General features: G+C 44.7%; 1 protein-coding gene across 6 annotated transcripts in view; it reads right to left on the bottom strand.

Annotated features, from left to right (window-relative positions):
• ACACA (acetyl-CoA carboxylase alpha) overlaps nt 1–25472 on the bottom strand; it is a 154630-nt gene that overhangs the window by 39297 nt on the left and 89861 nt on the right. For all 6 annotated transcript variants that reach the window (XM_075518341.1, XM_075518340.1, XM_075518343.1 and 3 more), the window contains 4 exons: nt 13895–14164; nt 13433–13530; nt 12104–12224; nt 11532–11642 (listed from right to left, as the gene is read on the bottom strand). In XM_075518341.1, the coding sequence (XP_075374456.1) occupies nt 11532–11642; nt 12104–12224; nt 13433–13530; nt 13895–14164 (600 nt within the window). The remainder of the gene's footprint in view (nt 1–11531; nt 11643–12103; nt 12225–13432; nt 13531–13894; nt 14165–25472) is intronic.

Genomic DNA, 25472 nt, shown 5'->3' with positions numbered 1-25472 from the left:
AAGGGTGAAAGAGAATACGTCTGCTGGAGAAGTCCAAAACTGATGCTTCTGCAATTAAAGGATTCAGATATTCCTCAATAAGACGCACGGTCAGCAGAGGCATGAGTGGATTTAGAAATGTTGCTAAATCACTTAGACAGGTAATGCTAGAAACAAACTCGTGGAAGAAAAGGCTGCACAGGATTACACCCTGGATCTGATATGACCAGGATCTGTCAAAATGGTAAACTTCAAACCCTCAGAGTTTGGGTCCACCAGGGAGTTACGCTGAGTCACATAAAGTAGGAGGTTAAGAAGTGGAAGTAGCGTGAGCCCAAGGCTTACAGCAGGCATCTGTTTAACGACCAAACACGTGCATGGAAGGGTTAAGTTTGCAAAGCAGGCCCTTCCTAGCAGAAAGGTTACTAGCACTCAAGGGAACAGTCAAAGATGCAGCTACCAGAGCCAGCTGCCATACACCAGAGATCAAGAAAGGTCCAGGAAGAGGGGTGGAAAAGAACAGGTTCCAGGGTTTTAAAGCTGAGATACACAATACACGTATACCCGAATATTGGCAATATTTGACCTCCGATCTTCTGCTTAATCTGATGGCAAAAATCAGACAAAAAAGAGCAGCCGTGAACAGCAAAGCACCAGACAGTAAGCTTCTGGCACCAGAAAATTTGCTTTAAATTAAAATTCTTTCCACCCCATGAAAGCTAGGAAACCCAGAAACCATGTTTCTGTCCACCCGGAGTTTGACATGCCACCAGTCAAAGGAAGCCGCTGTGGGTGACTGGCCCCACACAGAGATCCCAAACTTGCCCTTTCTGAAGTCTCTAGCGAGGACCCCTCACTTCCGTTCCTACTCCTTTCCTGCACATCATCCCAGTGTCTTTGTATTTTAGATATAATTTCATTTTTCCAGTTCAGCAGCAGCCGATCTGACGTTTCTGAGCGAGGTGCAGCAAGTGCTGCCTGCCTCTGCCGGAAGGTGTTAGCGAAGAGGTCTGCTCTCCCTTACACCAGCACTCTTTCCCCTGCCGCCCCTTCAAGCACTAGCATTAACCATAACCAATACAGCAGGACTGCCTGCTCCTTACGTATCCGATGCCAACCAACCTCCCAGTCACTAGGGAGCCAGGTCGGATTCGGATGAGCCACTCGGTCTCCCCGTCCTTTGCCCCTGAAGACAAACCTTCCAAGGGTGCAGACAGCAGTGCATTTAACAGGGTACACCGGACAAAACGCTTCCTCTCTGCCCCCATCTCAAGAAAAGGATGAGGACAGCAGTGAAGCGGTCAGAAGGCAATGCTAGCTCTAGAACTGCACGTGTTAAAGCTCAGCCCGTGACTGCAGGAACAGACGCTATCTTCCAGGTAACGCAGCCTTTGACACGGCATGCTTACAAAATACACGGGCAGTATCGTCAACACTTATTTCATTTGGTCCTCCAAAAGCCACTCTCCCCACTGTAATGGGAAACCACGTTTCTTTTTACTTCAGAGGATCTTTTGGCAAGTACAAAGGAGAGCCAGGATTCTAGCAGCCTTTTCAGCCTTTAAAAGACCGTCCTCAACAGGTTTATAGGCATGTCATATGCATATTAATCATTTTCTAGCACTCAAATCCGTGATGACCAGCTGCTTTCACTGTGCTCCTTTTCAGAAACGGAGCTGCTAGTTAGTTGAGACACTCGCTGCAAAGCTGGTTTGGCTGCAAACTTGATTGGCTCATATGTTTCATCAAAGATGAAAGATCTGAAAAAATGACAGCAGAGGGCTTGAATGGGAATCATTATGTAACATAAGTGCTGTTATTATTCAGAGCATATCATGTGTTTATATCAAATATAAGTGCCAGATTTTTATCCGAATAATTTCAATAATTGCAATTCCCATCCCACAATTTATATTATCTGCCAGAAACCTGAAGCAGAAAAGGCACATGCACATACTATAAATAGCCTATTTTTCATAAACAGGCAGAAATGATCAGAATGAATGTCTCATCAGAAAACACAATGTAGGAACTTAAAACCTCACTGCTATTATGTGCAGTCAAGCCTCAACAGATCTTACAGCGTTCATTTCTATCACTCGGCTCTTCCCCCACACGTATCATGTCATTAGAGGGCGAAATAGCGGCAACGCCGAACAGGAGGACCAGGCTGAGGCAGGATGCCAGCCAGAGCCATGCTCCTGAACAGACCCGCTCCCGAGCCTTGAGCCTATTCGCATGGCGGCACGAGCGCAGACCCCTCCTCTCCGCCTGGAGACGGACTGCACTTCTTGCATTTCTAATCTATGAATGTGTGCAGTTCCTGCACTTTTAATTTATGAGCGTTCGGTGGGGGACCCTTCTGACTTGGGAACATATTGGCTCGGTCTAATGCTTGGAGATTATTAAAGTCAGAGCTATACTCCACTATCAAGTCTACAGATCTTTTATTTAGAAGATATGGTGCTCTAAATGCACAAAGAGCTCCCTGTCACCTTCACATTAAAGCCCCTAGTGCCTGGTAAATGGAATTATATAGCTGTCATCTCCTTTCCCCAAAGTTTTAAGAGTACAATGGGCTCATTTTTTCACACTCCATCCCAGCTTCAGAACTAAGAGACCTACTTTGTATTGATTTAAAGTCTCAGAAATAAATAAACCTGCTTCACCAATGTGATTCACAAGAAATTCATGATACACTATTGCATGATATATTTCAAGCTGTGGCTCCAGCTCTTTTTTTCCTTTGGTGAGTGATGGGGGAGGTGGGAGGTAGGGGGAGGTGGGGGGGAAGCTGACAGCCTGATGGTTATTGGAGATGGCTACTGACTGCAAATCCAGAAGCAGGTCTTGCTGGTGGAGTCTTTTTCTTGCTTTAATTCGGTGAGATCAGAGGGGGAAGGGGAAAAAGCAATTGCACTTCACCTCGGAGGCAGCAGGGGAAGACGCGTCCAGATGGACGCTGCAACTGCAGCTGGCCTTTCTACCCCACCTTCTGCCTGAAGATCCCAAAGCACCTTGCCAATACAAAGGGAGCGGGGCTCCACAGCTGATCAGATACAGCAGAGGCATTCTCTCTCTTTGCAGACGGCAACGTGAAACGTTATTGGGAGGAAACAGTTTTTCCATCTTGCAATAATTGATGAGGATTTTTGAAAATTTCTGGATTGCAACAGAAAATCAAATTTTGCAATCTTGAGATCCAAACAAATCCCAGACAGGGTCAAGATGTTTGCTTTTGACTTCTGAAATATTCGTGGTAGGTATTAGAAATAAAAATTAATTTGGAAAGAAAAGTCAGTTGGGGGGAAAAAAAAGAACAAACCAAACAAATGAACAGAACTTTTCATTTGACCAAAAAATTCCAAATGAGAAATTCATCAAAACTGATACTTTTTCCTGAAGAGTTCCAGTTTCAGTGAAGTGGCATTTTCAAATGAAAAATGTCTTGTCAAAAAATTCCTGCCTAGCTCTCCTCTCACGGTGTAGGGAGGCTGCGTGTTTTGCTCAAGGTCACTCCATCAGTCAGTGGTAAATCAAAAGGACTCAATATACTTTGCAAACTAAAATTACAGCCCCCTATTCTACATGGTGCAAACACTCATAAATCCTATCTGTCTCAGTTAGGGGTTCCCTAATCTAGGCACCAGCCCTATGAACAATATTAATGATTGTCTCCATGATACTTAAAGAGCTTGTTTTGGTCATTCCCTTGGTCACCTTCTGGACCCCAACAGAACCCTCTTATCCAGACCAGCCAAGGGGACAGGCTGCAGCGCAGGCACTTCTTTTACCAGGAGAGTGAAACTTTGTTTGCTTTGCAGTGTGGGTTTATGCTTAATCATGAGATTAAGTGACAATTCTCCAATGCCATTTCTAGAGTTCCCACTCAAGCATCCAGAATGGTAGATAATTTCTCTGCAATTCACTGCAGAAAAGACCCACGGGCAGGTCACCTTGATATCTTCCTCGGGACACCCCAAGAGAGGGGGGGTCAGGACCAGTTATTATGGGACATGTTTGGAAACTGCCTTCTTCCATTCATCTCTGGTGGAACGTTGGGTACCAGAGTTAATGCTCCAGTAATAAGATACTCTGCAGGATCACCAGGAACTGGGATACCATCCTGGTTACATGAAACATATATAGGGTTTAGAATACACAGGAGTTTCCCTGGAAGGTACAGGAAGAGATTTAGATAGGGAGAATATGGGCCACTATGCTAAACTCCTCTTTAGCAGGAATAAATACACACACAGTCCCCACAGCACGAGCACCATCCACATAGATAAACTGATCAAGAGCCATATTAAAAATGATAGAAGGAGGGAGGAAAAAAAAGTCAACAGAAATCTATTAGACTTTCTTCCCTAAGCAAACATAAAGGGACTGATAATGCAATGCCTGGAACGTAAATTGTCTCTAATGGGAACAATACACAAATATCACCACTTAAAGAAAGGCAATTAAAAATAAAATGCAGAAATGGAGGATGGTGTTTGTTTATTTGCACTCATCTGAAGTCCAGGCATCCATCCTGCTTACATTAACTTCTCTACACAGAGCAAAGACCGTTGTGCTACCAAGACTGTCACCAACCAGACCCTCCCAGCAGCTAATGCCTCTCACTGGCATGAAAACAAATGAATTCCACTCCCTTCCTAGTGCCGAATATTGCTAACCTGAGACTGACTCTTACAAGAGCTCTACTCTCATCTTGGTTCTCAAACCAGACTGGCTTTGCTGGGGTGCGAGCGATGGTGACCTATGCCAGGGAGACCTCTAACAGCACCGAGGTCCCGCATCGGTTCTAAGAGAGCTGAAGGAACCAACCTCCACCCGTGAAACCACCCTTGCTCTCACCACATCATCTGCCGTAACCACCCACGGCACAGCAGAGCGGCCCCTCCTGCTTCCCCCACCGCTGGAGCCAAGAGCGGGGTAACCTTGGTGAGATCCACGGAGGAACCGACTGACAGTTAATGCTGTTGAAGTGTCAATTTCTGTTTGACATTTCCTAGACCCTCTTTGATTAGCATTCTCAAACACCCTGCGCCCATACGTATCTTCCTAATAGTCTTGCTGTGCCACTACAGAAAGATTCATATCATGCATTAATAATTATAATGCTTCTTTGAATGACAGGGATGGCACTTGCTGTTCTAACTCACATGATTGCTCTCACATGATTGCTTTGATCTAATCCCAAGACTGGAGTCATCTTGAGCAGATACTGAGCTATCCCTGCCTTGAATCTCAAAAAAAAGAGCTTTCTACATTCTGTATTTTACAGCAAAACCCCCAAACGGCATCAGTCTCACAGGGCTTTTATTTATTTTTCCAGATGAAATTGAAGGGTAAATATTACTGCTTGCAATACTGAAGACCGATCACTCACACAAGACAGACTGATAGACTGCGTAAGCTTCTATTCCTCACACCAGAGCTCCTCCAGTGAGCCTCAGACCTGACCCAGCAGCCTCTCGCGCGGGCACAGCACCCCTGAGCAGCTCTGCCTCTTCTTCCCAAGCCCTGACCTGTTCTCTCACCCTTTTTTCCAGTCCCACGGCACCCAATAAGTTCTGCAGCTCCCCTCAGCCAAGGCCTGCAAACATCAGGTCAGTGCCAGGCTGCTTTAGCACAGAGACCAAACGACATCCCAAGAAGCAGGCAGGGTACGTCCACGCCTCAGTCAGAAGACACTGAAGAGCAACCAACGTCAGAGAGCCATGCTGGCTGAAGTGCCTCAAAACAAACTTGTCTCACTGGCCAACTTACAGCTGGGGGTAGCCACCATCCGAGCGAGCTGGTTTCAAGCCAGCTCACATATACGCCCTCCTCTGCCTGCCGTGCGGACGCTCCCACAGTTCAGCTGCAATCCTACCCCAGATCTACACCAACGAAACCATAAATCTGCCCAGAAGCAGCCACGCTGATCTCAGTTCTGGCTTTGACAGTCAGTACAATTCAGGACTGAATTTAAAACACAAGGATATTCTCTTCTGGCCCCATGCAAAGGGGTTGTTGGGGTGTTGGGTTTTAAACGCAGATTGTCAAAACGATCCTTGCAGCAATTATGGTCTGTTGTATCAACAAGTCCTCAGGGACTCATCCACAGTCACGTGATTGACACATACACTACGCTATCTTGACACAGTATGGCACCTATCATGTTAACGTCTTTACCATGCAGAATCAGCGTCTGTGTTAATGAAAGACGTACTCGGGAAAGGTCGTTGGACATTTGCTGGTACTAGGCTTAGAAGTTTCTTCGATATTTACATATTGCATTAGCAAGCCATCAAGGTTCCACTAATCAGTTCATCTCACAAACACCCCTCTTAAAGCTGTTCTTCAAAAATGTTTAATTCACAGTGCCAGAAATAGTGCATTACTAATCTGGTAAATTGGTTCCTGAGCTCTTTCAGGTCTAAAATAGTTTATACAAGCGGGCACATTGTTTAAATTAAGATCATTTTGAAGACAAAAACTTCCACAGAAAGAAATTCTGAGGATGGGGTTACCCACCCTGCCAATGCACCACTGCTGGCAGGTACCTTCCATCTGATGAGCTCAAAACACACTGCACATACAAATGAACTTCGTTTCAATGAACTTGGTTTCAAGTTCAAATGAAATGGTCTTGGCTTCAAGACCAAGCTGTCAGCAGGTAACTGCCATTACACCCATTCTGATCAAAAACGTCAGACCACAAGCAGGCAGGCAGTTGGCTGCAGGCTGGGAAATGAAGCCCAGAGTTCTGGTTTTGAACTATGCTTTGAACATTGCAAATTTTAGTGGTTTCTGACTCTTCCATCTTCCCTGCCTCTTTCCCCACATGGACATATACTCCTGGCAGGTGGTATTTGTCAAGCTCACGCTTGGCACACCTGGATGTTCTTGACAGACCAGGCCAACAGCATGGTGCCATGGAGTCCCAGGGACGAGCACACCGGAGGACAGGTTGAGGGCCTGATGCATCATTCGGACAGGCCAAGCCTGGAGAGTTTGGGGGAAAATAAAGCTAAATAGGAGGGAGAGGAGACAGAACAGTCTGCTGGTTAGATTCTTCCCTTCACCTCCAAAAGTGATGACCACTTTAGATGTCCTACTGTGAAGTGCAGTGTGCGGGACAGTTCTTCACCATCACTCAGAAAACGAACTGTTTGAGATACCAGGTTGAACATCTATACAACGAACTGAGGTGTATCAAGTTAGTAGTGGTTCCTGAAAATCTCTGCTAAATCTGGCTTCCCTGAGAAAAAGCCTAGAACGTGTATCTGTAGAGAAAATGTGACTGAAAGCCACTATTTGTTTACATTAACAAAACAGTCTTAAAGACAGGATTTCTTTTAAACACAAAAGACAAAGAGGAGCAAACTAATTAAAAATAAGTCAGCAACAGACTTGGGAACATCCTTGTGAGGACTGAAATGAAATGTAGTCCTGGAAGCTTGAACCATACAAGCAATGCATAAATTGGGAGTGCTGCGCTCTTCAGTCTTACCGCTGTTAAAAAGAAAACCAATGGAAATTAACCTGTTAGTGCATGGCAGCAGCACATCACCTATCTCGTATGAAACCACACCATGTTTAGCTTATGACGAGGAAAGGGAGTTGAGGGAGGTGGAGGAAGGTACGGGGGTGGGAAAAGGGGGGGGCAGGGAAAGTTAAAAAAAATCAAAATCTCTGCCTCAGCAAAAGTTTTCATTAAAATTTTAGACAAATGATCTCTGTGTCCTTCTCCCATGCTGCCTGGGGCTCCATGCTATTTCTATGCAAATAACAACCTCGTGGTTTATATCTTATTATTTCCACCGGAGCTGCGGCGACATGACCCGAGACGTGTGTGAGGTAGACAGCGAAAGAGAGAGAGGGAGAGAAAGAGGGAGAGGGAGGGAGAGAGATGGAGTGGCTGCCCGCTGAAGTGTGAAAAAATATTGTCAGGAGTGAGCGGCAAGAACAAAAAAAAAATTGCAGGGATAACGTGTTTATTTCAGCCCCTCTCCCCATGTGAACCAGCACCTTTTAAAATTCATTGGGCATCAGGCGATCATGCACAATCCATCTGCTTTCACTTTATCATTTGCATTTCATGCCTCCTGGCTTTTGATGTGCTGATACTTTGATGCAGTCAGGAGACGCGCATTATCATTATTTCAATTTTCAGGGGGGTCAGCGGGCTCAGCACAGGCGCGCACACACACTCACAGGAGAGGAATGAAATGTCATTTCCACCTCTCCACCCCCTGCTGAAATGCAATGGTGAAGACAAAAGGGGTACAGATGAAATGCAGCCCTGGAGCCCCACATGCAGAGCACTGTCCCCACCACAGAGCATCACACCTTTTCCCCAGGTCTTTCCCTCGCCCGTCGGGCTGGACTATAAACAAAGACAGCTTAATCAGGAGCGGAGGAAACCTTGTACAGCTCTTGCGCAGTTTCTTGTCACCCCTGACAGGCAATGGGGCTGAGAGAATCCTTAAACCCGCCTGATATCAGGTGCCTTACAGTGATATGCCTTTCTACTTACAAAGCAGCGACACGGACGCAGTGAACAGCCAGCACATGATTAGTCAACCTCCAGAACCAAACATTAGCTTCAGCTAAAAATGATATTGACCTTGAGCTCATCATCTAAGTTATAGGTTACAGTCTGGTTTTGGCAGCTGGACCCTTCCCTCTACACCTAAACCCTCAGGCTGGTTTTACATAATGATAATGAACAAGACCAGCAACAGATCTGCTGGCACGTAATGTTTGTCACAGTCCCCCTCTGCTGCCCCTGCAAATTAAAAAGAATCCAGTATTTCACAAGAAAAAAGAATAAAAAAAAAAAAATTCAAACAACTTCCCAGAAAAAACCTCACTGCTCTCTGAAAGCCTAATTGTCTCCATTGCTGCAGAAACATTTTTGCACTGCACATTCTCTTCTTGCAGAGAGAAGACATTTTGAAGAAGATGTGTATGCAGACACAAGACTACGTGTAAGCTTTGTACAGCATCCTCTACGAAGACAGGGTTTGAAAGTCAGCAATGGAAAAAATTGTCCCAAATCTCTGACACCTAATTGGGAAAAGCTAAAGGAATATTTGCATGCAACTGTGTTAGAAAACATTCAGTTCCAACTGTCATGCAAGGTAGCAGTTTCCATTTATTTATTTTTGTTTCAGTCATGATCTCTCCTCAAGACCCTGCCAGCTGGACTGGTGACCTTCTAGTTCCCACGAAGTAAAGCACTGACTTTGCTGCACAGGGCTCTTCTCACCATCTACTCTAAGGGAACAAGAAGAAGCAAGGCTCACTCACTCCACAGAGAAAAACTACAATAGGTTTCCACCGTGAGACCCTTCTGGAGACTTATTCACGTGAATGACCAAGAACACGTCATACATCATGCCCAAACAGCCTCTGCGTTCCTACAAGGGAAGACTTTGCTGAATTGGCCCCTGGCTGACAATGACCTGACCAAAAGAAAATTCAAACTGTCCGTCTAAATGCAAGGGACAAGTGTTTAACAGTTTACATATAAGAACAGGGAGACAGAGGGTAAGTCTGAAGTAGATACTGCCTCCATGGCAGGATGATGCAAATGCATTAGCATTCACCCTTTGCTCCACACCCTCCCGAAGATCTCAGCTGGACTGAGCTTGGTCATTTCAGGTTAGCACTGGACATCATTTCACTACTTCAGACATACTTCTGGGACACAATTATAGCTGGATCCATTCAAGAAGCTCTGACCAGAACTGCAGGGACTGGAAAATGAAGATCGTATGAACTAGCAAGACACATCACACAACATCCAGGAGTGAGTGGGGATTCCCAGTCTCCCACTGTTCGAGGACAGGTGAACTTATTGTTGGGTCTGGGCTTAGCTGTCTTACTGGGAAAGCTGGATAGGATGCAATAGGTTCCTCCTTTGCCTGACCTTCAGGCAGGGAGAGGTTCAGTGCCTACATAAAAATATATGCCTTTCCAACAGAGCAGGGAGGAGAGAAAAGAGCACATGGGATTATTCAGCCCACTGAAATTCTTGGGATGGGAGAAGTCACCCCCAGAAAGCATCTCCTTCTGCCTACGCCTGCTGACAGATGTCAGGTGCTTAATTTAGACTAAATCCTTAATTTTTAAGTGCTTAAAATTTAGTGAGATTAATCTAGTCCTGTAAAAACAAACATTCACTCCAGGGGTAGAGAGTGCAGTTAAACCTGGCAAGAAGAGAGCAGAAGAGGAGGACTAAACAGACTGGCCCTGCCATCTGGGAAACTCTGCAGGGCCCCGATCCCCAACAAATGACAGCTGGAACCAGGCAACTTACTCCACTTCAGCAAGCACTAAACTGACTCAATTTCTTTTTAAAGGACGGATCTTCAAATGCCTCTTTTCCTTCCATTGATGCAGGTGTGTGTGATGTGTGTAAGAGATCTAACTGAGGGTGCTGCATCCTAGAGTTGATAGGATCAATGCTTCATTTTCTGCAGAGCCCCCTTTATTCAGGGGAATAATTCAACGAGAGACTATTTTCCTTTTATCTCCCATTGTCAGGCAGGCACTCCTTGAAACGCAGCTTGCGATGAAGCACAACCACCCCAGGTGCTGGAGAGTGCCTGAGAACAAAGCTGCACAATGGGGAAGGGCACTCGCGCCCGCACAATCCTAACTCCCACGTAAACAAAGCCCTCAGTGAGAGGGACAAGAGCGGAGTCGGCTGTGAGCCGTGTCTGCTACAGACAAGGAGCTGGAGGCTGTGATATTAATAGGCTTGGGGCAGCAAGGGAGAAAAAACGCCTCTGGTGGGGGGGAAAAAAAAAAAAAAAGAAGAGCCACTTTAGCAGTGAAAGCAGTAAGTTTTCTTACAGCCCAAGTTATTCCTCCCTGCCCCCACAGCTGAGATTTCCAGCAGGTCTGACCCCTTCCAAATCATCCACACACTCTTTCTCAGGCTTCAGTGCTCCCCCAGTATTAATGCAATGCTGTGGATGGCTGAAAGTTCAGGGTGATTCTGGCCCACGTATTTTGAAACAGTCTTCCAGCCACTGGAAACAGCCCCGTTTCCTCTATCACAGTACACAGTGGGTGGGAGAAGATGCTGCCCAGTTGGTGGGCTTGTCCACTTCTGTCATTTAGTCACTGCACACAACCTATGTTAAAAGCCGCTTCTCCTTCTTCCCCTTCACCTGGTTCATGCTCAAGCCCTTAAATCTGCAGTTCTGCCAAGGTCTCCTGCCAATCTCCAACCAGGATGCCTGGAATAGTGCCTCTGGCCGTCAATACAATGTTCTTGTCAAGAAAAACAGGTGCATGAAAGGACTGCTTTCTGACCAGAGAGAAAAGAAAAAAGGAAAAGACTGCAAAGGCATGAAAGGCTCACAGCTGCTGCCCTGTGTCAGTTCTCCTTCTCGATCGGGAGGAGCCCGAGAAGGGGGAAAGCAAAAGGGACCGAGCGCAATGACAGCGATAGTCGTGGCAGCTCCTTGAGTCTCTGCCAGAACTCACAGAAACACCAACTCCATTCACATAGCTCTGAAGACTGAAATGCAAAGACTTACTTTGTTGAGGGCTCCACAGCCAGTCAGGATTATATGAGAGTTCTCAACCTGGATAGTCCTCTGACCTAGCCGAACAAGGTAAGCCCCAATTCCAATTGCCCGACATGTAACCTTAAAAAAAAGAAAAAAAAAGAAAAATAATTAAAAAAAAAATCTCGCATTGATTTCTGTCTTACCACACAGCCAAAACCTATCGATTCAAACATCTAGATAAAACTACGCACCTTTGTAGTACAAGGCTAGAAAATCTACTCTCACTGCAGAACTCCAGAAGCTATTTTTTTGTAAAACACAGTATCTGAATGTATGTGTATTTTATTCACAAAAAGAGAAGCAGTAACTCACAGACTGAGCAAACATGAAGCCAAATGACTGTTTTCTAGAAGTGTTTTAAATTTAGTCTGAAAGAGACCCAGCCCTGTAATGGTGCCAGTAGCATCGCTCAAAGCCTACAGGAGCCAATTTCCATCAACCAGAAGTCTGCTCCCAGATGTATCTTCTGGATATCATTGCAGGAGTTTTAGCTGAAACAGACAATACGGTTTGAAGAATAGAAAGCAGTGGGGGATTACCAAGTTGATGGTGATAATACTCTCATAGGCTAAAGATGATTCTCCAGCAATCATGCCAGATCCTCTGAGGTTCTCTATTCCAAGTCCGTCTTCCTTTCCGATAATATCTGTTATCTTATACCTGAGGGAGACACACACAGCCTTTGAGTCACAAGGTCCAGTGATTTGCTGAATCAGTTTGCTACGAAGAAAATGAAAAGTGACTAAATATCATTAAGGCCCTGAAGAGTAATGTGCATAAAATCTGGCCAGGACCCATACACGGGCTCATTCTGCAGCCTTGCTGAACACCATGGAGTAGTCCTACATATGAGCAGCCAAAGCAGCACTGCAAAGAGGAAATGCCAAGGGAGAGGAATGCCCGTGAAAAGTGTTCTTCTGTCATTCCCACAGGACGTGAGGAGCAAGCTGATTATAGGAAAAAGGGCAAGAAAGGAAGAGAATGCAGCCAGAAGGAAAAAGAAAGAACAAGAGGTTATAATGAGGTTCTTACCTTTTCTTTACTTTCTTCTTTCATGCCTTCCTTCCCCAGCACTGTCCCTTCTTACTCAGCGCTCTCAAACTGGCTTCTATCTTTTCCACTAGGCCCTTGCTAAGCACAGTACTTGAGCGTGTGCTTAAGTGCTTCACTGAAGAGAGCCACAAGCTTCCCCACCACACACGCAGGCACGCACACATCCCCGCACCCAGCACCATCCTTTTGTTCTTTCAGAGCTTGCCAGTCTGCAAACTAGGCTTTTTTTTTTCTTCCTAAGCACATCCTCCTCCTTCTGCCCAGGAGCACCACTACAGCTGCAGTCTAGCTCTGAAAGCTTCTTTGCACCTCAATTTCAGATGTGCTCCCTTTGGGACGTAGCTGGGAAGACGAAGACACCTAGAGTAGACGTGTGTGGAAAACCATAGGCTATAAGGCAGTTTAGTGCAACCACTGCAGCCCAACCCTTCAAAACGCACGGAGGGCTTAGCCTTCACTCAGGAATTCTTTTATCCTTTCTACAGACTCTAGCAGAAAAGTAATTTTCAAAATTTAGACTGCAAGTCTTTGGGCAAGAATCATCGTCCTGCTCATTCAGCGTTTACCACTGGAGGACCCTCAGTCATGACCTGTGCCCCTAGGCAGCAGGAGTCAACACGGCACTACCTCAGACAAGGCATGTTGTGATGCAACTTGTAACTCTCTGGTTCCATGCTCTGACCACACACAGCTATGGCTTTCTACATACCTGGATCCTAAAGAGTGTCCTAGCTGAAGACAAGGACGTGACATGCATCACGTTGTATACCCAAGGATGGACAGAAAGCTTTTCATTCTGACCTGGCTGTGCTTACCTGGACTCTCCATTGTCCTCCACATGTTCACAGTGAACTGAGTTCAGGGCACTAACTTTCTTATAGTCTTGAGGAGTCAGGTACAAGTATTTGTATCCCTGCAGGAAAAAACATTCATTCATCTCATTCCCATCTGTAGTCCCTTCCCGATCCCCAATAACCCCTTCCAAAAAGAAAAGTTCCAAGAGAGCAGAATTTAATTCCAGATAGTGATAAGAACATCCTCTCTTAACATCAGAGCTCCAGCTGTGGTCAGTGAAACGTAGGGATGTTTTCAACATTTAGCACTAACTCATTCTGGATGCCAACCCTACTGCCTGAGAGATCCAATACCAAGGAGAACTTTGGACCTAACAGTCTGGCAAATATTTACCCTCACCTCTATTAAAAGAGGTGGTGTAAAAATAAGAGTCTTTTGTGAGCTACCGCAGAGTTTCACCTCTGATTCCTGTGCCTCCTTACCTTGTATGGGTCATCTGGGTCTTCCCAAGCTACGTGGAACATGTGCCGAATCTCCTCAGCCAAACCAATCCTGGCTCCACTGTTGGCAGCCACATAGATACGGGGGATGCCATGTGTTCGAGCAAACTCTGAAGCCCTCAGGAACAGCATGTCCTCTTGAGGCCCAAAAGAACCTATTCGGTATGTAATGTCATTGCCAATGACAATGATATCACGGCCTTCTGGATACTCAGGGGTCTTCAGAGTCATCTTCCAGGCCACCATCCCAATCTGCAATCAAAGAGCAGAGAACAACAAAAACTAAATGTTTATCTTCAAGATGTGAAAGAGGGGAATCGCACAGGGGCCATTTTTCTTACGTGTGTTGCACTTTGTGTATTTTCTTTGGGAACTCTGACAACAGCAGCTCTGATAGGCGCTACCAGTGTAGAGCACAGCTGGCAGGACCTGATCCTTTCCACACTCACTGGAGCACATCCTCCATTGCTCTCTTCCCACCCAAGACACTAATACTGGCCCTCCCTCTCCCCATTCAGGGATTTGTTGCAGGTCCAAAACACATTCTGCAAACGCCCCTCTCGCAGGGTGCTGCGTTTATTCCGTGTGCCAGAGCTCACGGGGTGAGGGTGGATGTGCTGCTGTACAGGACTCTTCACCATCTGCTTAGGCTACCCAGATATCACCGCAGAACCTCGTCACCCTGGTTCTCTCTCACCCTGCCCTCATTTTAATAATGCTTTTATTTCCTAACTACCTCCATTTTTTTTTCTGTCCTTCCTTTCATTTCTTTGGCTCTTCTCTTTTTCCTTCCCAAATATTGCAGCAGTTTCTTTCCAAAGCTGCCTGGATAAGTAATGCTTTTTGCTGCATATTTTTCTTTTTAAAATCACCGGATGATCTCTTCTGGCCCATCTTATGGAGATCAGCAACATCTGTACCCTGCATCTCCCGTCTCTCAGCTGCCGCGTATCACTGCACTGGGGAGTTGGCCATCCTGGAATGCCATTAACAGATGGAAATAGCAGCGTCCCTTGAAAGCCACATGCATCACCCAGTCTCCGCTTGCCCAAGGATCATAAGCTCTGAGTACACATTCCTCAAGCCGATTGCACATCCTCTGCAATCAGGAGGGTTGAAACTCTCATTGTGGAGACTCTGAATTCTGAACATGATGAACTAAAGCGGGAGGGGGAGAAGCAGCAGATAGATATGTGCCATTTAATCCAAATCAAAATGGCACAATACACAGTTGAGATCCAATCAGCATCTGCAATAAGATATGCCATAATAGGCTCATTAAAAAAAATAAAAAGGCAGAGGAATTAATCAAAGGGTCATTGGAAGTGAAGCAGGCAGCAATCCAAAAATATTACAACCAGCTACCAGCAGATCCTTCCCTTACACCTCCCCTTTTGAGAGCTGAGATTGCAAGTTAACAGAATGATGGTGTTTCAGTTCACCTTCTCCTTAGTCTCAGTTTCATCCACTGCTATTTTGACTGATACATCGTAAGGGATTAATTTGTTTGCCTCTGAATATTTGCAGATTTACAGTTACATCTTAGCATCCAACTGCAGGGTTTGGAAGAGAGAGATACTGCAGCAGTTTCAAAGACAGAAGCATAAATCCCTAAAAGTCAGTGGCATGCTTTGCTAAAATACCAGTATTATTGCAAAATTAAAGGGGAAAGTCGCAATGCCGTAAAACAAGTGGATGCAGCTGTTGGTCAGGCATACAGACCAAAAGTGTGTGCAAAGAGACCAGGGGTCACACAGACAACCAGTCCAGAGTCTGGAAGAGCAACCTAATTCCTCCCAAGCAAACCTACACAGCCAGAGGGGTTCCTTGGACTTCTGCTCTTCTACTGCTGGACTTTCATAACAGAAAAAGGAAGAATAAAGGTGAAAAAAGGAGAAGAAAAGCAAGCTTTGTCCTTCTGACCTGACTGTTGCAGGAAAAGAGATGCCAGGGGCTGGATATTGTGTCTCTCTTCTAACGCTCAACTGTGGGCAAGCTTGCAATTAGAAACAGCAGGTTAAAAAAGTCTGCAAATCCAAATTAAAGGCTTCAAGATTAGCCTCTAAGAAACACGGGACGCCCGTCTATACCCCGTCACCTACTGCAGTTCAGTTCTTTACCATATTTTACAGGCTTTTTTTCCCCCCCCTGCCATAACTAGAATCCTTAAGTGGGCACTTACTAAACCTTTCTGATACAACCTCCGAAACCAGCTTTAGTTATTGATAAAAACCCACAGGGAAGATGGGGTAATATTCCCTTTAAAACTGCACCATAAACTTCTTCCAAAATAGCACAGAAGTAACACTAATTTACAGGGTTTTGCCTATGTAGTCGTTTCCTTACAGCTACACTGATCCCATCAGCCAGGACCACGCCAGGAAGCTTCAAGCACCATCAGATGAACACAAGCCACACGAGCAAAAGGAGAAATGCTCAGGCTTTGTATTTGCTAAATACTTGTCACCGCAGTAAACCGCAAGATAAAACACATAAAGACACTGCCAGAAACCTATACAATAACCACAACATACTGAAAGTAAAATCCTAGCACCCTCAGCTCACACGTGAGGCAGATGAATTAACGCTTGCTCCAGGGCTCAGGGACCAGTGACCGAGCTCGGTTAGTATCCAGGCCTGGTCCACAGTCTGTCTCACCTACCAAGATGTAAGAGATTTTCCTCACTTTCATCAGCTTGATGATTTTTGACAGTACAGAAAACAGGCAAATTAAAAGCCTTTTCTATTTAGAAAATTCAGATTGTAACAGAAGTCTTGGAATAGTTCCCTAACTCGAGATCGTGTATCCTCTACATAAATAAAATCCCTTTTGTTAATATTCACTAGTAGAATAGTAAAAACTATCCAGCCAGGGCACAGTAAACACAAACTCTTGAACATAGCTTATAGCTGATAAATATGGAGCAACCATATGCAGTTTAAGAAAAGAAAAATTAAAGTGCACCACTTTATTAACTTGTGTGCCAATTTTGCCAATGCATAGCGTGTTTTGTGCCATTTACCCAGTAATAAAAATCACAGGGCACAACTAAGGATTTTTTGGCCATGAACAATGTAGATTCCGTTTAAATTTATGGGTAGTGGAGGATAGCTTTCTATTTCAGAAAAAAAAAAGATTAGATTTTTAAGTTAACGGCAGCATGCCAAAAAAATGGAGAGTTCACAGGTTAATTAGACAGGCTGAGCTAATCACCTAAGAGCACTGTCAGAACAATAACGGGCGACGGTAAGCGGCAGTGCCTTCAAAACAGGCTCTTTTTAAGAGCCAGCACAGTTTGGAAGTGCTTCTCCTGCCACAGCTCTATTCCCAGCACACCCAGGAATGAAGAAGAGAGGGAGGAAAAAAATAAAAGCAGGAACCGTCTTATTTAACTGTTTTTATGTTGGCAAAATGATTTGTGCCACGGTATTTCCATAAGAAGTGGGACCATTATTCTCCTGTAGGAACACGTTTGGTTTGAAAAGTATCACCGGACAGAACGTGAAAATCAAACCAGATGAATTATTCACAACCTCCGATCAGAAGTGATCATTATTTCTGATGTTCCAAACTGTGATTAGGATTCAGTGCTCAGATGTCATTTGCTCCCTGAATAGCACCAGCAATGCAGAATTGCATGACACATATATATTACACACAAGTTTTATATATATAATTTTATACACACCTTCTCCCACTAGATCTTTGGCTTAATGTAACCATTAACAGATAGTAAAAACATGATATTAACTAACGTTCGTTTTCATGGTGCTCATAAATGCCATTAGTTTGACACACAGTGTCAACACTAATCATGGCCTAAAATTAACACCAAAATTGACTTCAACATTAATTGCGCTATCGATGTGAACAGTAATACACACACTGATGCAGTTACAAATTGACTGCTAGTGGCAGCCGGAGCTGTTGACAACAGGCACCAAGGGGAACGGGGAAGAAACCGATCCCAGTCTCCCTCCTGAAAGCACACCAGACTCCGAGCGAAGGCAAGCCAGCGCTAACGGTGGCTGGTGTTCAGGCAGAGCGAGCTTTTAAGCCTCTTTCTAGCAGGACCTGTAATTCCTGGAGAAGCGTAGCTGACAAAATCTGATGTAAACGAGAACAGCTTATTATTTGACAGCATCTACGCTTGAGCCATGCCAATTGTCCTGGTTTATTCTATTTCTCTCACAACAAGGATGATGCTTGAGCCTAGGTACTTTATGCCGTGCTTCATTTTATTTATTTATGCTCAAATTTGGAAACCAGAATGTGGGTCTCGAAATCTCTAAGTAGGACAACTGAACTTACAGAACCCTGACAACAATTTTGTCTTGTTCCCATTCTGCTGCATCTATGATACGTAAGATTTATAGGTAAAAAATATATCTAAAACATGAATACATTTGTATGTCACTATTTATTACATGCAAAAGTTGTAATAAGAAAAGAAATGCAACAGTTGTAGCTGTCTAGCATGTGAGCACTGGAAATGCCAAAGCTGAACATTAATGAAAGCACATTTCTACCCCGCTGTGCACGCACGTTCTGGCATTGTTAAATCAAGGAACACGCGCTTTATTCCCCCTTCACAACCTCTGTCTTTTCTGGAGGTAAACCAGCGTCCACTGAGCCCAGGATGCTGAACCACTCTGCTGCACAGCTGTGGACAAGGTGTGTTTTACAAAGGGAACCACGACAGCCCCAGAAATTGTACTTGATGCAGACGTAGCAATTTTGGTATTTCATCATTCAAATCTGATGCCCAGAACTTCAGATCTAAAAGAGAGACACTCTGCACTTACACTGTGACCAAAAGCTGTAAAATCTTTATCTTCAGCATGAACCAACTCCCAGAAAAAGGGCATGATGCACGTGGTTTGCCAGAGGCATTCAGACTTAATGCCTTGACAAGGGTGGAGTGCCAAAACCCAGGATTCCTTCATTCTCTTCTTGGCTCTGAAAAAGGTGTCATTTAGCGATCAAAGCAGTGGTCGCAGGCGGCACAGCCAAGCACATGTTGGCATGGTTCTTCTGAACAGCACGCAGCCAAGTGGATGAGAGATGGGAAGAAACGGTTCCAGGATGAGAGGAGGCAAAGGCTTTCTCAATAAAAGGCGTCCTGCAGCACAGCGGACTGAAGGAGACGTGAATTCGTACTGTCTTGGTTCCTTGCGCTCGACCACAGGGCACTCGGATGGCAAGCCAGGAAGCAAACCAGCAAATGGCTGGCTGATGTTCAGGGAAAGCGGGTGGACACCCAGAGCGCCAAAAGGAAAGCTCAAAAAAACCCCGTTAGAGACAGTGTAGAAGTCGTTTTTACTGCACACACATCTGTGTTGCAAGGTATGAAGCTTGCACAGTGTCTCTTGGGGACAGCAAAAGGCATAATGCTGAACCCAAACCAAATTCTCTAGCAAATCCAAGTTCCTGCTGCAAGCCCACAAAATCAACTGTGAGCAACACTGCCGGCAAAACAAAAGCATTTTTGATGAAGCTTTCCAAACTAAATAACAATAAATAACTTCTCCCTAGGCAGAGTGCAAGGCTTGAAAACTTCAGCTGAAATAGTTTGCACCTGGTGAAGTTACAGATGGATAAATATATGTTCCAGAGAGCGACAGATAACCTTTATTAGGAGCTTCCTTGTAGGCAAGAACTTTCTTGTCTACAGTATCCATATTATCCATGTACATGTATTCAAACATATATATCAAATACAGAATAAAACTCTTTGTGCCACCACTTATATCTCTGATCTAGTAATGCTTGTATCTGAGGATTTTAAAACCCTTTGAGAAATTTGGAGCTCTAGTTGCTCTTTGAATAAGACATGATTTGGGCGGTCACTGCTTTCAGTGTCCTCTGAGAGCCTCACCTGTCATGTGTGGAGTCACCTCCTGCCCAAGAATTTAATTTTTGTAAAGCATTTACAAATATCACAAACACTTATTAGAGGTGTGATTTAAATGTAAACATTTTATAAAAGTCAGAATTACAGGAAAGGTAACAAAATTAAAATTCTCTATTTGTTTGATAGCATTATGAAATTCAACAGTCATATCTGACTATATAAAATTTAAAAAAAAAAAGGATTTACTTATAACCTTCCAAAAATTCATCTTTTAAATAATTATGATAAATTCTAACTCAAAGGTGTATGTTAGAGGCCGATAACCTCTGCTTCCATAAGGAAAGCCTTTTCAAATCTTGAACTTCTAGTATTGCTGTAGCATACCACGTACCTTTTCGAACATCAGGCCACGGGAGATACTGCGCCTACCACGCTTTCAGAAACAGCACCTTGAAGACACTGATCTGCATGAATATTAACCCTCCAAACAATTCAGGGTATTACAGAGTACTCCTGCTTAACTGTACAACCACTGTTCAGCTAAGGAGATGCTCCATATACGCTGTGACATGCATCCATCCCAACTCTAACGGAGTTCAGAAGACCCCCGCACCAGTCCCATCCTCCCAAGCACACACCTGCTACTCCTAAAGTTACCTTAAATGATCTAGGCATGTAAGTGAGAAAAAAAAAAAATCAGCTTTCAGTGATGCTAGGGGACCCTCTTTTAATTTGTATTATATTCCACTTGTCACAAGACATTCCACCTTTTACTACAAATGACGCTCTCCAGTCCATGACAAAAACGTGCTCTGTCCTGATCCCTACCCCCACGTCTCCTTGTGACCTCCAAGTATCTCACTGATAGGGGCTAAAATTATTCTGCCAAAGGAGGATCCCCCTCTGAAATTGCATCACGAGTATTTCAGATGAGGAGACACCACTTGCTGTGCGGCACAAATAGTTGCCCAGCTTCCCTGTTATTTAAACCCATTCCTACTGCCAGAAGAGCCTTCAGGTCAGGATTGATCCTAAAACTCATCAAGAAGAAGGGCTGGAAAACCCAAAGAGAAACAACTATCTTTACAGTAATCTCTGGGAAAAATAGTGGTGGGGCTGGGGCAGGGGGGAGAAGATGCACGGGTGTTTTCCTTCACCGTCATGTTAATTCACTGACTTTGCCATCACCCATTCTCTGCTTTTTTCTCAAGTACTTACCGTCCGCCATAAGTAGCCCAGCGGATGTTTTAATACCCTGTGCCTGTCATAAAATGCAGGAACATGGGGTGACAAAGCAGAACATGCAGTTCAACTATTAAGCTTTGCTTGTATAAAATTCATTAGCTACACCTTTCAGCCCCAGGCAATCCAGGGAGCTGCCGAAGCAGAGTTTCAGCAGCCCTCTGCCCACTGCCGTCCTGAATTTCACCTGGCCAAACCTTCCCACATTCACAAGAAACGGAGCCTGCCAACGCTCCAGCTAACAGCTCCGATTATGGATTATTTCTGATCCTCGTGCTACTGAGAAGGAAAAACTGTGACATCTAGTGCCAATAGGGAAAATGACACATTTTACATGGACACTGCATGAGACTGAGATGAAGGGTAATGTGGGGTGTTGCTGCAGGCACTCCTTCCACTCACTTTCCCCTTGTCCTTGAAGATTAGTTGGGTCTTATCAGCAGATGGTGCAGTCCTAGTGCCAGAGGATCACGGTAAATTGTAGTCAAAATACATAAAGTGCTATAGAAAAACATCAGAATGCCCAGCTCAAGAATGACAAGTAATATATTGAGTTCTCCAACAGGCTGAGGGAATTACCTTTTCACACTAAGATTTCAGCTAATATGCTAATCTTCGGAACAAAGCCGTCTTCAATGGGCATTTGAAGAGGGTGTCACTACATTACAGGTCGTGTCTTCAGCAGAGCTACTGCAACCAACACATTTTTAAATACTGTGCGAGTTGCCATACACTTCTGAACTCTAGCCCTGTCCACTTCTCTGTGGTCACACAGTTTCTGACTCTTTCAGAGATATCCCCGTTTTAGCACAGCCCCATAACTACAGAGCAACATCAGAGACTTAGGTGACGGGCAGGACAGAGGTGAGGGGCCAGGGCAAAAGGCTCGCAGAGGACAGCCATCAGCTCCTCTTACACTGTCAAACAGGGTGAGGAGCTGCAGCTTTTCAAACCCATCCCTCCCAATATTGGCGTAGAACCCAACCCATTTCAGACCCATCCTAATATTAGCGTAGAAAGTCCCAATCACACGCCACAACCCCACATGCCCAATGAAGACCTTAGCCAGAAACACCAAAGATTGTGCCGTTAAAAAAAAAAAAAAAGGCTTCCACTTATTTAAAAAAAAAAAAAAAAATTAGCAGAAATGTTAAAAGTCTTGTGTTACAATCTAGATAAGCACCCAGGCTGCAGTATGAACTAAAAATTTTCTTCTTGAAGACATTTTAGAGTAAAATGCCTAAGATTACAAACAACTACAACTGGATTTTTTTCCTCCACCTATATAAACTCTGTACATTTCAATGATCCGTGTCTATCTTAAGAGATCCGGCTGAGCATTGGCCTCTGGTGCTTAGTTTGTGATATGCTCACAACTGTACAATAACTTAAACTCCATTTGTCCCAAAGTCTATTCAGACTTTACTCAGGAGCATTAGAATGGAGCTATTGACGGGTGTTTGATTCTGCTGATAAAATACTGTCTTCTTCAGTTCCATTCTATACCTGCTGGCTCTGAAAATTATTTACAAACTGTTCTCAACTTTTTAGCGTGGCACATGCAGTCTTGTCAAGGGTGTTGGCTTACTGAAATCCTATGGTAGCAGGCAGAGCTTATCAGAACAGTCTCACATGTGAGGAGAGGTGTCAAAGCATCCAGACTAGTAATAGAGGACACACACACAAAAAAAGGTGACCAGAGACCAGGACACAGCTCACAAGCTTAACATGGAAGATCCAGAACAGAAACCATCTAGCAGAAAGCTCCAGGCAACATCCAGGATTCTGTCTACAGTCCAAAGAAACAGCAGATGTGCTTCAGGAAGAACTCTGGCTGCACTGAGTGGAGAAGAGGTTGGAGAAGGCCCTGCGCTGGTGATGTCCTCTGTGCCGCCAGAGCAGGCGGCAGGGCCAGCAGCACTGCAAGCTCCCCCGCGTGGCCGCAAGACACAGGACCCTCTGCTCAGAAGGAGCAAGCACTGTCTAGGAATAAAGAGCAAGTTGTATTTTCATGGTCCATTAAGTCCTTGGCTTCTTTGTTGAGACTACTAGCAAAGAGATAATTACTGCCAAATGAAGTGGTGGGCTACGTGAAGTGGTCGCAAGCTAAGTGGAGAAAAACCTCTTGTATTGTGAAAGTTCTTGAGAATTCCCATTTCACAGATTTTCCCAAAAACATAGACAGGTTTAGCCAGGTTAGCCCAGAACGCTGCTTGCAAACTCTGAGAGGGCAGGAGAAACTCAGCTCCGAGCTCCTGCTCTGCCCCCTATTAGAGCAGGGATTGCAACTTCAGTGGTTGACATCCAGCTGAACGCACTGACCACAAATCTCCTGGATTTTATACTGGTTTCTCAATTTTGCCTGCTAGCTAAAAAAATTAGGGTGCTCAGCTCAGCTGAATGCTTTAAGAGGAAGAGAGTCTTGACACCTTTTCACGTAGAGAAAATGTCATTGTTCATCCTGTGTAGCACAGCTCCAACAGGAAAGACAAGCCCTACCTCCACCAGCTGATACCACAATGGTAAGGCACTCACTTGCAATGGGGGAATAGCTGCGTTTGAGTCTCTGATCTAAAGCAAGTGGAACAGTAATAGGAACCTAAATGCACTAAACAGCAGCTATATTTACCACCATCAGAAGTTTTCAATAGAAATTTCCTCTTTAGTAAAAAACACGTGATGTACAATCTCTCAAAAGACTTTGGATTCAGAAATCAGCAACTTTCACTGGGAAGAAAGAAAAATTAAAAAATAAAACTTAAAAAAAAAAAAAAAAATCACATTTACTTGGAAAGTTCCTACCAAGCACTCCCGCCTGTCAGCTCATTGGGGTCTGAACTGGAAACAGCCCACACCCCTGGATCTCTGGGGCACAGACTCCATCGGCACTGACCATCAAGGGTCCAATAACCAAAACTGGGGGAATGCTGCATAACACAACATCCAGCACTTATTTAGCAAGTACAAATTCAAAAGACTCTTAAAACATATTTGTCTAAATTATCCTCACAACACCCCAAAGCAGCCCCATCTTACTAGGATATGAACAAACTGAAGCAGTGAAAACTTTGACTAAGGCTACCAGGTAAGCCACTGCAAAGCTTGGGAACCTCGACTTCCCCGCTGTACTCATTTCTTCAGGGATCATCTCCCCTGTAACGCAATTTTCAGTGTATATGGGCTTCTGGCATTTTAAAGTCAAATACATCTATCTGAGGACAAAACTCTTCCTTATCAAATTCAGACAAGTTTAGAGAGCCAAGAAAATGTGCCATATTTTGAGAATGGTTCACCATTGTATCACACGGAAGAAGCGCAGAACCAATTAATATTTTCTCCTGCTCCTTGTGGCATGTCTCCTCTTCCTATGCAATACTACCACAGCTACTGCCACATAGATGGATTGCCCCAAGGATCTTTGCTTCCTGGCAGATAAGATGCTGTATTTCTCTGCCCAGATGCTATGCAGACTGATTCTCAAAAAAAGCAGAATGGATCCACTTACAGCCTTAACAAAGAAAAGGCTTATGCTCTGAATTTATCTAGCACCCTGTCTCTTCCTTCTCCACCCTGCAGCCATCTTCTTTGGAAAGAGAAACTTGAGCGTGCGTTTGTGAAAATTTGTTTCCTCAGCTGAACGGAATTAGACCATAAAAGCCTAAAGTCCGCTCATCCAGATAAAGAAAGTGCAGCACAGAGGAATGAATCTGTTCGGCAGCTCGTCGCCTCCTGAATGTCACCTGTCCTTCAGACTGCTGCTGGAACCTCTTCCTCCGATTGTCCGCTCTCACCTGTGAATGAGCGCTATTGTGTGCAGTGGCTATTGGTAACGGAATTCAATACCACAGCCTCAAACCTCATTCCAGCTGCACATGGTCCTACAGCGACTCGTCCAGCGGCAGACAGGCTGGGCTGACAGTTTCGTACTCCCAGCTGCGAGCTGCACGCCTCTCCGGGGAGGCACAGAGCGCTTCCTCGGTCGGACCACGCGCTAGGCTTCCCCGAGACACCGAACCCGGGGCTGGGATTTCGTCTCTGCAGCCAGCACCCTCACCTCATTTCTGGGAAGTCATTAAAAGGCAGGTGAGAGTCTGACATATACCTCCACGAGAAGCGATCTTCAGCAGCCAGACTGAAAAATGTGGGGACAACATCATGTTTTTCCCACGTTCCAGTGACTCGGCCCCTCGGCATAACAACCACAGAGGCAGGGCCTGAACCCGTGCATTAGATAACACCACTATGCACACCACAACAGCCATGTAATTTCTTTACAGATTGAGCACAACTAAGTCTACCAAGGGTTAAAAAAACCTCCTAATTTTTTTTGGTGGTCTTTGGGTACAGAATCTCTTATAATAAGACTATTTGTATTCATACTGGCAGAGTAAACACTACATGTTCATGCCCAGGCAGCTCTGTGCTTGTAATTTCAGCAAGAACAGAGCTACGTCCCTGAGGGA

This window comes from Mycteria americana, chromosome 15, assembly GCF_035582795.1.
Source record: "Mycteria americana isolate JAX WOST 10 ecotype Jacksonville Zoo and Gardens chromosome 15, USCA_MyAme_1.0, whole genome shotgun sequence".
Lineage (NCBI taxonomy): Eukaryota > Metazoa > Chordata > Aves > Ciconiiformes > Ciconiidae > Mycteria > Mycteria americana.
This window is presented reverse-complemented; position numbering and strand designations above follow the sequence as displayed.